Raw genomic sequence first — 13,031 nt, forward strand, 5'->3', positions numbered from 1 at the left:
AAAAGGAGCCATATTAATATGATGAAAGGTTGCTGAGCTTCATTTCATAACCGTGTAGCATCCTTTGAATCATAGAATTTACAGTGCAGAAGGAAGCCATTCGGCCCATCGAGTCTGCACCGGCCCATGGAAAGACCACCCTACTTAAGCCCACGTCTCCACCCTATCCCCGTAACCCAGTATCCCCACCTAACTTTTTTGTACACTAAGGGCAATTTATCATGGCCAGTCCACCTAACCTGCACATCTTTGGACTGTGGGAGGAAACCAGAGCACCTGGAGGAAACCCGCGCAGACACGGGGAGAACGTGCAGACTCCACACAGGCAGTGACCCAAGCCGGGAAACGAACCTGGTACCCTGGAGCTGTGAAGCAACTGTGCTAACCACTGTGCTACCATGCTGTTTCAATACTTTTCAGTATTTCTGTTGTCCAAAGTAAATGGGATCTTGAGGAAACAACAAAATACAAGAAATATGCATTAGGTAAGCATTTCCTTGTGGTTGATTCTGAAGATGAATGCTTAAAGAAATTGTTTTCATTCATTTACAAATATATATTTTTAATTGTTTTATGCAATATTAAACAAAGACAACAGAATTTAAGAAATGAAGACTGAAAACTAAAACGGAAATGGGACAGCAGAGTACTCGGGTATGAATGCTTAAGAAACATGTATATAGCTACGAGGCCTGTTTACATTAGGCCCCCAGTGATCGGTTACCATAACCATGTTGCTTGACTATTTACATTTAATGTGCCCCCTGGTATTAAAACGTACAGGGGTGTTTTTTGTGGCTACAGAAGCGTGCCCCATGGGTGCATGGCTGCACCCATGGCACTCCTCCCTTCGGTGCCCTTTGGTTCTTCTGCCCCGCTTCCCCTGTACTCTGGGTAATGTCTTCCCTCCTCACTTCTTCTTGAGCGGGTTAGTAAATTGCTTCCATGTACTGTGGAAGCCTTCATAGATCATAGAATTTACAGTGCAGAATTGGAGTTTAATGCAGAAAAGTGTGAGGTGATTCATTTTGGAAGGAGTAACAGGAAGACAGAGTACTGGGCTAATGGTAAGATTCTTGGTCGTGTGGATGAGCAGAGAGATCTCGGTGTCCATGTACATAGATCGCTGAAAGTTGCCACCCAGGTTGATTGGGTTGTTAAGAAGGCATACAGTGTGTTAGCTTTTATTGGAAGAGGGATTGAGTTTCGCAGCCATGAGGTCCATTGAGCCTGCACCAGTCCTTGGAAAGCGCACCCGACCTAAGCCCACACCTCCACCCTATCTCTGCAACCTGCCTAACCTTTTTGGGGGCAATTTAGCATGGCCAATCCACCTAACCTGTACATCTTTGGACTGTGGGAGGAAACCGGAGCACCCGGAGGAAACCCACGCAGACACAGGGAGAAAATGCAGGCTCCGCACAGTGGCCCAAGCCGGGAATCGAACCTGGAACCCTGGAGCTGAGAAGCAACTGTGCTAGCTACCGTGCCTTCCTCCAATCCTCTTAGCAGAAAAAAGACAATGTTGTCGTGGAGAATACTGAGATACAGCTACGAGACTTGAAGGGCTTGAGGTTCATAAGGAGGAGGTGTTAGCAATTCTGGAAAGTGTGAAAATAGATACGTCCCCTGGGCCGGATGGGATTTATCCTAGGATTCTCTGGGAAGCTAGGGAGGAGAGCTGAGCCTTTGGCTTTGATCTTTATGTCGTCATTGTCTACAGGAATGGTGCCAGAAGACTGGAGGATAGCAAATGTTGTCCCCTTGTTCAAGAGGGGGAGTAGAGACAACCCCGGTAACTATAGACCAGTGAGCCTTACGTCTGTTGTGAGCAAAGTCTTGGAAAGGTTTATAAGAGATAGGATTTATAATCATCTAGAAAGCAATAATTTGATTAGGGATAGTCAACACGGTTTTGCGAAGAGTAGGTCGTGCCTCACAAACCTTATTGACTTCTTTGAGAAGGTGACCAAACAGGTGGACGAGGGTAAAGCAGTTGATGTGGTGTATATGGATTTCAGTAAAGCGTTTGATAAGGTTCCCCACGGTAGGCTATTGCAGAAAATTCAGAGGCATGGGATTCAGGGTGATTTAGCAGTTTGGATCAGAAATTGGCTCGCTGTAAGAAGACAGAGGGTGGTGGTTGATGGGAAATGTTCAGCCTGGAGTTCAGTTACTAGTGGTGTACCACAAGGATCTGTTTTGGGGCCACTGCTGTTTGTCATTTTTATGAAAGACCTGGAGGAGAGCGTAGAAGCATGGGTGAGTAAATTTGCAGATGACACTAAAGTCGGTGGAGTTGTGGACAGTACGGAAGGATGTTGCAGGTTACAGAGGGATATAGATAAGCTGCAGAGCTGAGCTGAGAGGTGGCAAATGGAGTTTAATGCAGAAAAGTGTGAGGTGATTCATTTTCGAAGGAGTAACAGGAATGCAGAGTACTGGGCTAATGGGAAGATTCTTGGTAGTGTGGACGAGCAGAGAGATCTCGGTGTCCATGTCCATAGATCCCTGAAAGTTGCCACCCAGGTTGATAGGGTTGTTAAGAAGGCGTACGGTGTGTCAGCTTTTATTGGAAGAGGGATTGAGTTTCGGAGCCAGGAGGTCATGTTGCAGCTGTACAAAACTCTGATGCAGCCGCATTTGGAGTATTGCGTGCAGTTCTGGTCGCTGCATTATAGGAAGGATGTGGAAGCATTGGAAAGGGTGCAGAGGAGATTTACCAGGATGTTGCCTGGTATGGAGGGAAGATCTTATGAGGAAAGGCTGAGGGACTTGAGACTGTTTTCGTTCGAGAGAAGAAGGTTAAGATGTGACCTAATTGAGGCATACAAGATGATCAGAGGATTCGATAGGGAGGACAGTGAGAGCTTTTTTCCTCGGATGGTGATGGCTTGCACGAGGGGGCATAGCTTGAAATTGAGGGGAGATATGACAGATGTCAGAGGTAGGTTCTTTACTCAGCGTAGTAAGGGCGTGGAATGCCCTGCCTGCCACAGTGGTGGACTCGCCAACATTAAGGGCATTTAAATGGTCATTGAATAAACATATAGACGATAAGGGAATAGTGTAGATGGGCTTTAGAGTGGTTTCACAGGTCGGCGCAACATCGAGGGCCGAAGGGCCTGCACTGCGCTGTAATGTTCTATGTTCTGATGGTGAATTTTATCTTTTCCAATTTGAGGAATTCGGCCTTCGGTGCTCTGCTGATCTCCAACTGAGAAGGAATTTCTGGCAATGCCTCTCCCCGTAAAGAGCTCTGGCTGTTCCGATACACTGAAGACCTCTACTAGAAGGCATGGCTCCACCCTCACTCCCACAACCTTGGACATGGCCTTGAAAAAGGCAGTGAACTACTTGGCAAATCTAGGGCAAGACCAGAACGTGTTGGTGTTATTGCCATACTGACTGACCCACTGACCATATTTCCATTTCCCCACAGGTCTTCCAGCAGACTGTGCTGGCACATCCCCGCGGGCACCCTCCCCAGCCTCCTACGAGACCACCTCTGAGGAAGACACGATCAAGGCGTCACAGCTATCATCCCTACCTTCCACCAGCGCAGGTACACGCACCTTGCTGGTATACTCACCTTGGTGGGAAATGTTAGTGGTCAGGCTTCTGGACCACACTGCTGCTAATGCCCATCAGGTGGAGAGAGGAACCCCAAGTGAGACACCCAGCTGGGTCCCAACCTGATGCTGAGCCTATGGAAGTGGTATTTCCGGAGCTGATGGAGCCGATAGGTAGTGGTGAGGACATTCAGAGAGAGATATCAGCGGCACTCCAGCAGATTCATGGCTGATTGGAGGAGTCCCAGAGGCTGTGGGCATAGAAGATGTCGCTGGCAATACATGGCATCGAGGCCAACACTGCTAGATTGGCGTTCGCAGTGGAGAGTCTGGTGCACGATGCTGGCACCGCTTGTGAAGGTGTCCAAGGCTTCGTGCAGCTGGTGACGACCATGGCTGAGGGTCTCGGCAGAAAGTCATGTTACCCAGTACCAGGCTGACCTTGATGAGGATCTGCGGGACATGTTTAGCTCTCAGATGGGAATGGCCAAGGCACTGTGGAGCTGGTCCCAGTCGCAAGTGTGCCGCTAACAAGTTCTGCCCAGTGCCAGAGAATGCCTGCCAGGGGCATCGAAGGCCACAGAATTACGTGAGCAGCTGGCTGCCTCCACCTCTGATGTGTATCCTGAGGATGCACCTAGATGCAGCTGCAGAGCTACGAAGGCATAGCACATCGAGGTTCACCGAGGGCACTGGAGGAGGGGGAAGAGGATGGGAGGGGTGCACGTAGGGGGTGGGGGGCAGCACCATCGGGAGAGTGGGGAATTGTTCAACACCAACATCCTTGCGCACAACCAGTAAGGTGCCTCTGTCACTTTTTTCCGCTCTACGGGCTGACCTCCGAACCGTTGGCCCATCTCTTCAGGCATCCTTCCCTTTCCCATAACATTCACCCACCCTCCGGCCATGGACATGTCCCCGGACCTGTGTCCCATCCCCTTGGTGTTCAGATGTTGGCTGCTGCATGTGTGGCAATGTGCAAGCACAGTGTAGATGCATCACGGTTTGATTGACTCACAATGACTCACACACCCACTCACACACCCACTCAATGACCCACATACACTCATAGCCCACCCACCCATAGGAATCCACTTGGGTTGTGTGAAGTGCTCAACCACGATACCCAATTCCCTATTATCAGCTGCACATCCAGAGGTCTTGGCAGTCAGCGGAGGTTATGGGTGGTCGGCAGGACAGACGGGCAGGGCCAAGGGTTGCCCCTGGAATGGGTACATGTTCCAGGGGGTGGCATGGTGGTGATGCGCGTAGTTGTACCCGCCCCCCCCAGCGCATCCGCAGCCGAGCGTCCCCCACCTCCCAGCCTAGCACTGAGGTGGCAAGCTCAGCGCCCCCGGGCTCTTTGCCTGTGAGCAAAGATGGCTACTCACCTCCTCGGCTCCCTGCAGAAGCCCTTCTCCCAGGTTCATGTTATGGGGTAATAGGAGTCCTCAGCGGTGCCAGCATGACTTGCTGGGGAGGCCGCTGAATGCCAGAAGGCCGTTGGATATGGGGTGGCTCCAATTGATTGTATGGAAATAGGGCTTAAGTGGTGATAATTGGCTTCTCGCCACGCTGCGGCACGATCCCGATTTTTGTCTTGCGGAGTGGGTCGGTTGCATTACAAACTGGTGCTTGGTGCGGTTCTCGTTTTTGGCCTCTCCCGCTATTCACCGGCATCGTTTCGCTTGAGCGAGAGCGTAATGAAGCTGGAGAATCGTACCCAGAGTCTCTGTGTTATTGGAGCTCTATTGAAAGAAGCTGTATCCATTGCTACTGTTTTTCCGGTTACCTGGCTGGTTCAAAGGCGTTTACTTCAATGCTTGTTAGTTTGGGGTGAGGGTTGTTTTTTTGTTACTTTTGTATTCGATTTATGGGGTAAAAGGGTCTAAATAGAAGTTAGCCAGGACTAAATAGAAGTTTCCCAGGGAGAGCCTTTTGTGCGACCGCTCAGCACATCGTTACTACTGGAAGTTCCTGTTTTCATTCATAACCGTTCAATCCAATCGGTGAAGACCAGAACTTCCCTGCAGTGTTTATATAAGCAGTCTATTTGAATCACTTAGTTGTTCCTGACATCACATTTTATCCCGCTTCCGCTTTCAAAGCTGTCTAATGTATGATAGAGCAGGATGGTATTCAATTAATCTACATGTGGATTGGTTTAACCTGGTCGGTCAAGGCAGCCTTGAGGAGGAGTTTATAGAATGTATTCGTGATAGTTTCTGAGAACAGTATGTAATGGAACCTACGAGGGAACTACCTAGATCTGGTCCTGTGTAAAGAGACAGGATTGATTAATGATCTCATAGTTAGGGATCCTCTCGGAAGGAGCGATCACAATATGGTGGAATTTAAACTAGTCTTTTGTGCTTAAACAAAGGAGATGACAATGGGATGAGAGAAGAGCTAGCTAAGGTAGTCTGGGAGCAAAGACTTTATGGTGAAACAGTTGAGGAACAGTGGAGAACCTTCCAAGCGATTTTTCACAGTGCTCAGCAAAGGTTTATACCAACAAAAAGGAAAGATGGTAGAAAGAGGGAAAATCGACTGTGGATATCTAAGGAAATAAGGGTGAGTATCAACTTGAAGGAAGAAGCATACAAAGTGGGAGACTAGAGGACTGGGAAATCTTTAGGAGGCAACAGAAAACTACTAAAAAAGCTATAAAGAAGAGTAAAATAGATTATGAGAGTAAACTTGCTCAGAATATAAAAACAGATAATAAAAGTTTCTACAAATATATAAAACTAAAAAAAGTGGCTACGGTAAATATTGGTCCTTTAGAAGATGAGAAGGGAGATTTAATAATGGGAGATGAGGAAATGGCTGAGGAACTGAAGAGGGTTTTTGGGTCGGTCCACAGTGGAAGACACAAATAACATACCAGTGACTGATGGGAATGAGGCTATGACAGGTGAGGACCTTGAGATGATTGATATCACTAAGGAGGTAGTGATGGGCAAGCTAATGGGGCTAAAGATAGACAAGTCTCCTGGCCCTGATGGAATGCATCCCAGAGTGCTAAAAGAGATGGCTCGGGAAATTGCAAGTGCACTAATGATAATTTACCAAAATTCACTGGACTCTGCGGTGGTCCCGGCAGATTGGAAATTGGCAAAGGTGACACCACTGTTTAAAAAAGGAGGTACGTAGAAAGCGGGTAATTATAGACCAGTGAGCTTAACTTTGGTAGTAGGGAAGATGCTGGAATCTATCATCAAGGAAGAAATAGCGAGGCATCTGGATGGAAATTGTCCCATTGGGCAGACGCAGCATGGGTTCGTAAAGGGAAGGTCGTGTCTAACTAATTTAGTGGAATTTTTTGAGGACATTACCAGTGCGGTAGATAATGGGGAGCCAATGGATGTGGTATATCTGGATTTCCAGAAAGCCTTTGACAAGGTGCCACACAAAAGGTTGCTGCATAAGATAAAGATGCATGGCATTAAGGGTAAAGTAGTAGCATGGATAGAGGATTGGTTAATTAATAGAAAGCAAAGAGTGGGGATTAATGGGTGTTTCTCCAGTTGGCAATCAGTAGCTAGTGGTGTCCCTCAGGGATCAGTGTTGGGCCCACAATTGTTCACAATTTACATAGATGATTTGGAGTTGGGGACCAAATGCAATGTGTCCAAGTTTGCAGACAACACTAAGATGAGTGGTAAAGCAAAAGGAGCAGAGGATACCGGAATTCTGCGAGGAATTTGGATAGGTTAAGTGAATGGGCTAGGGTCTGGCACTTGGAATACAATGTTGACAAATGTGAGGTTATCCATTTTGGTAGGAATAACAGCAAAAGGGATTATTATTTAAATGATAAAATATTAAAACATGCTGCTGTGCAGAGAGACGTGGGTGTGCTAGTGCATGAGTCGCAAAAAGTTGGTTTACAGGTGCAACAGGTGATTAAGAAGGCAAATTGAATTTTGTCCTTCATTGCTAAAAGGATGGAGTTTAAGACTAGGGAGGTTATGCTGCAATTATATAAAGTGTTAGTGAGGCCACATCTGGAGTATTGTGTTCAGTTTTGGTCTCCTTACTTGAGAAAGGACGTACTGGCACTGGAGGGTGTGCAGAGGAGATTCACGAGGTTAATCCCAGAGCTGAAGGGGTTGGATTACGAGGAGAGGTTGAGTAGACTGGGACTGTACTCGTTGGAATTTAGAAGGATGAGGGGGGATCTTGTAGAAACATATAAAATTATGAAGGGAATAGACAGGATAGATGCATGCAGGTTGTTTCCACTGTTTCACTCATTGAATGTTTTTAAGATAGAGATAAATTTTCTTTGAAGAATAAAGGGATTAAGGGTTGTGGTGTTCATGCCAGAAAGTGGAGCTGAGTCCACAAAAGATCAGCCATGATCTCATTGAATGGCGGAGCACGCTCGAGGGGCCAGATGGCCTACTCCTGCTCCTATTTCTTATGTTATGTTCTTATAATTCTATCTGTCCACTTCTGGAATCCCTGCCACATCATTTCTCTTGTTGCTCATGCGCGTAATATGTCCTTGCAGACAGAGCTGTACTTTATTGGCACTAACTCAATCAACATCTTTTGACTTTACTCACTTGAAACTTCAAATTTTCAAATATGATCATATATAGGTTAGCAGGTACCAGAGAGCCCAGAAGCTTCTTTTATATCTAAGGATACTTAAAAGAAGGGTTGAGCCAATTTGAGACAAACATGATGATCATATGGAGGCAAAGGGCATGGTTGTTACAAAAATGTACATTGCATTTATCTTCAATAAGAACATATAGGTGGAATTTAATGGAAGCATTTCTATGTTCACTTGTGGCAGATTTTGCAGGGAGTTTCCAGCCGGCTTGGCCGGCGAGTTCCCCACCGCTATCAAACGACACTTAGTCTTTTTTTGTGCCCTGGGGATTTTCTTACTGGTTTAGCCCCCCACTTTGGGCACGATTCTCCGGCTAGTTATGCTTTCGCACAAGCGAAACGAGGCCGGTGAATAGCGGGAGAGACCGAAAACGAGAACCAGCCGGGGCGCGGGGAGCGGAATGGGGTGGGAGCCATCGCTATTTGTCATTCGAACACTCTCTCCCAATGCATTACAGCTATTGAAAGCTATGGCAGGGATATTGGATGCAGAATTTGCCCTAGTGGTGCTGCTGCTAGGCCGGGCGGCCAGATGCTGGATATGGTGGCAGTAGCAGTGTCTGCAGCTGTTCGAGGCAGCGGCCGATGTGCCAGACCCCATTCCACACCATGAGAACCCGGCAGACCACCAGGCCTGGGAGGGACCCAGAGGGGGAGTCCTGCGATGGCCCAGGGTGTACAGGCGTCGCTGGTCCTTTGATCAGGTGATAGACAGTGCGTGCTGCAGGAGACTCCGCCTCAACAAGGCGACAGTGCAACACCTGTGCCATGTCCTCGCGGACCTGGCACCACATGGAGGAGGAGGAGGACACCCCTGTCCCAGTAGCCATCAAGGTCACCGCAGTTCTGACCTTTTCCACCTCGGGATCATTTTGGCATCTCGCAGGCCACCGGTGCATCTGACAGGTCACGGATGCCTTGTATTCCCTGACAGAAAACTACATCATCTTTGACAGGGACCAAGCCCACTCCCATTTTCAACCCTCCCAGGGTATGTGTCATATCACTCCAGGATGCTGGGATTGTGTCGGCACCGTCAGCGGGTCACTGCCAAGGGCAGAGGAGTGATAACCCTCAGAGCTGAGTGCTGGTGCTCCTCAATCTATACCATAGTCTGAGCCCTGCCTGAATGATGAGTGCTCGCTCACACCCATCACATGCAGACCCAGCCTGATAAACCTGTTCCAACACCCTGCTCCAAGTCTCTTTTATTTTCCCTTTTTTTACTGTTAAGGGATCCATGTTCGCTTTCACTATTACTAATTTCTTCTTTCTACACATTTGTTTGTTCATCTTTAAAACTCTCCCACATCTCGAATTAGTTTAAATTCCTCCGAACAGCTCTAACAAACTGTCCGCAAAGATGGGTGGTCCTGCTCTGGTCTAGACGTAGACTGTAGTTGATGGAGAGTGGAAGGTGTGTGTTGGAATATTCAAGCTCAGAACTAACAAAAGCATGGATGAGGGTTTAAGCAGCATATAAACTGAAGCATGGGTGGAGTCCAGTGTGACAGAGGTGGAAATGATGGTAATGATGAGGTTGCTGAGCCAAGTGGGTAGAAATTGTAGAGACTTTGGTCACAATTTTACAATTTCCTTGAATATGGGGGTGGTGCTGGAGGATTAGAGGATTGCAAATATTATATCCCTCCCTAACAGCACTGTGGATGTACCTCCACCACAGGGACTGCAGCAGTTCCAATAAGGTAGCTCATCACCTTCCTGAGAGCAATAAATGTTGACCTGGCCAGAAATGCCCACAACCTTTCAAGAATTAAAAAAATAAAAATGGGGATAAACCTAGCAATTACAGCCTCGCAAGTTTACATTGGTGGCGCAGAGACCTATTTAGAGACAATGATCCAGGGCAGCATTAATTGACAATTTGACAAATTTGAGTTAATAAATGAAAGCTAACTTGATTTTGTTCAAGGCCAATAGTGTTTGGCTAAATTTATTGTGTTGTTTGATGACATAATAGAGGATTGATGAGGCTAGTGCAGTTTATGTTGTGTAGACTTTTACACAATAGACTTGTTAAAAAAATTTAAACCCATTTGATTAAATACGCATTGTCTGCAGGGGATACATAATTTACTAAGGAACAAAGCACAGCGTAATGGTGAAGAGTTGGTAGTAGACAGTTGTGCCCATGAGGGGTTGGTACTGGGACCACTGCACTTTCAGATTAATGACCTGAATTCAGGAATAGAGGACATAATTTTAAAGTCTGCAGATTATATGAAACTCAGAAATTTAGTGAACAATGAGGAGGGTTGAAATGATGGAGGATATTTAATGCAAAGAAGTGGCAAAATAATAATAACTTATTGTCACAAGTAGCCTTCAATGAAGTTACCGCGAAAAGCCCCTCATCGCCACATTGCGGCGCCTGTTCGGAAAGGCTGGTACAGAAATTGAGCCCTCGCTGCTTGCCTTGTTCTGCATTACAAGCCAGCTGTTTAGCCCACTGTGCTAAACCAGCCCCTCTAACTAGAAGTGGGAAGAGAAAATGATTGTGCCGTGATCTAGAATGGACTGCCCGAAAAATTTGATGTAATCAGATTCAATTATAACTTTCAATTGAGTATAATATTGGAGTATGTTTTAATTATAAAAATTTTCAGGGCTATAGGAAAATCAGGAGAGTGGAACTGATTGCTGAGCTTTTTCAAAGAATCAGTAAAGGCACAGTTGGCTGAACGGCTGTACTGTATCATTCTATGATCTATGGTGATCCAGGAGAACGTGTTTAACTCCAACATGACAGTAATATGATCAGATTTCACAACCATAGAATGCATTGAATAGAGTCAAGTTTTGTGACTATTATGCAACCTGTTGATGTGCTGACCATAAGCTCACTTTGTCCATCAAGTGTATAACAGACTTATGGTGCGAACAAGCCAAAATGTTGTGATATCTGTGTTAAATAGTACTCATACTTTCAGTAGTTTTTGTCTTTTAATGTTTCTATGAACAGGTCTCCACCAGCTGCACATTTTTCAAATTTATATGACTGAGTATTACTGTGCCTCCTGTTTCAATAGTTTGTACTACTTAGTGTTAAGGTTGCTATGCACTTCACAATATTGTACATAAAGGTACTTAAGATAAACAAATATGAGGAGTTAAATGAATGTACTTCATCTGTTTTCAACGAATAGCAATCTGCCATAGGCATCTGAGCAAAAGCATAAACAGTTTATTTTGTGTTTGGAATTACTTCCTGGGGGTAGTTAATGTGACACGCAGTTTGTTAGAAATGAGCAAAACCAGATCAGTGAACAAGATTCTTGCCTGATCCCGCATAATTACAAAGGATGAAAACTAGTTATAAACTAATTGTACTTCTCAGCTTAAAGGAACTAAGCACAGCCAACTCATGTGGGAAGATTCTTTGTTTATGCAGTTCTTTAAAAATCATTGGAAAGAATGTACAGAAAGTGTCCTCCTTTATTGGTAGTGTTCTGTGATCGTTGTGGTCTAGTCAGCAACATGCACAGCTGTAAACACTTTGCAGGGGAAGCCTTGTATTTTGAAATCAATTGTAACCTCCATCCTGGCATGGCTTCCATCATATTAATATCCATCAATCTTCATGAAATGTTGTTTGTAAGCAATGGCAGAACTCCTAATAATTACTACTAAGTGTCTTCTGGATTAGATTTTAATGACTCCCTTTCCCCCTCCTTCCTTCAGTTTTAGGAAAATGTGTTTATTTAGGCTAAATAAATTTTCTTCTTCCCATTCTCTCTTTGACCCTCACTCAATCAAAGGTCATTTAGCTGGAATGCAGTTGGTTTATTCAGACACACCTATGCTAAAAGCAAACTGAAATCATGTATGATTAGAAACGTTTTCTCTACAGAATGTGGACAGTTTCCATAATTGATAAGTAAACAGTTAGTTGCAGTTTTCCTAACTGGGATTTTATCTCTCTTCCCCCATTCTGCTTTCTACCACCACCATCACCTTCTCCCACCAATCCAAATAAATAGTATGCTGATATCAAAAAAAGTGAAATGTAAACCCAGAATAAAAGATCGACCCAATCACCTTTGGCAGGAAATGTCCCTGGTACAACGAACAGGATGTGTCCGTGTTCATGGGGTGTCGACTATGTCTCAATTAGTAACATTGCCCCCCCCCCCCCTCCAGAGTCAGAAAATTATGCGTTCAAATTCTGCTTCAGGCAGTTGTGCACAAAATTGAGTTGCGCTACAGTATTAAGAAAATCCTTCACAGTCCTTGAGGTGAGATGTTCAACTGTGGCCCTTTCTGCCCTCCCAGGAGGATGTGAAAGATCCCATGAACTCTTTTGAAGTGGTTTGCCTTCGTGTCCCTCAACCAACATCTCTAAAATAGATTATTTGGTCATTATCTAATGATTATTAGTGGGTCCTTGCTATGTACAATTAGCTGCCACATTTCTCGCCTTTTAACAGTGCCTACAATTTAAAAGTAATTAATTGACTATAAATCTCTGGGACATGAGGTTGTGAAAAGTGCTGCATATACATGTGATTATTGTATATTGTGTGATTGGGTCCAAAGATTCTGGTGTTATATTAGTTATATTAGTTGAGTCATTGTTAGTGGGTGTTCTTACATTGTGAATAAAATGGCTAGATATTGTTGCAGGGTTTTGAGTGTTGTACAGATCCAAATTTCTGTTGAGATCCAAGGGACAGTTGGACAAAAGTAACTTGGAATCTTTTTTTAATGGGCTTTGAGGCTTGTTGGATCTCCGATTTAACATCATAGCTGCCATGTTGTTTTTCCACTTGCATCACCCCCTTGTATCGCCAACATTAAATTGATGTGCTATAG

At 45.3% G+C, this 13,031-nt stretch overlaps 1 protein-coding gene across 6 annotated transcripts in view; it reads left to right on the forward strand.

Moving 5' to 3' along the window:
- The window catches only part of rab28 (RAB28, member RAS oncogene family), a 170,122-nt gene that overhangs the window by 105,407 nt on the left and 51,684 nt on the right, over positions 1-13,031 (forward strand). For 2 of the 6 annotated variants that reach the window (XM_038791630.1, XM_038791631.1), the window contains exon 5: positions 3,443-3,565. The exons of the other annotated variants lie outside the window; for them this stretch is intronic. In XM_038791630.1, the coding sequence (XP_038647558.1) occupies positions 3,443-3,565 (123 nt within the window). The remainder of the gene's footprint in view (positions 1-3,442; positions 3,566-13,031) is intronic. 6 annotated transcript variants of the gene reach the window in all.

This window comes from Scyliorhinus canicula, chromosome 3 (genome assembly GCF_902713615.1).
Source record: "Scyliorhinus canicula chromosome 3, sScyCan1.1, whole genome shotgun sequence".
Lineage (NCBI taxonomy): Eukaryota > Metazoa > Chordata > Chondrichthyes > Carcharhiniformes > Scyliorhinidae > Scyliorhinus > Scyliorhinus canicula.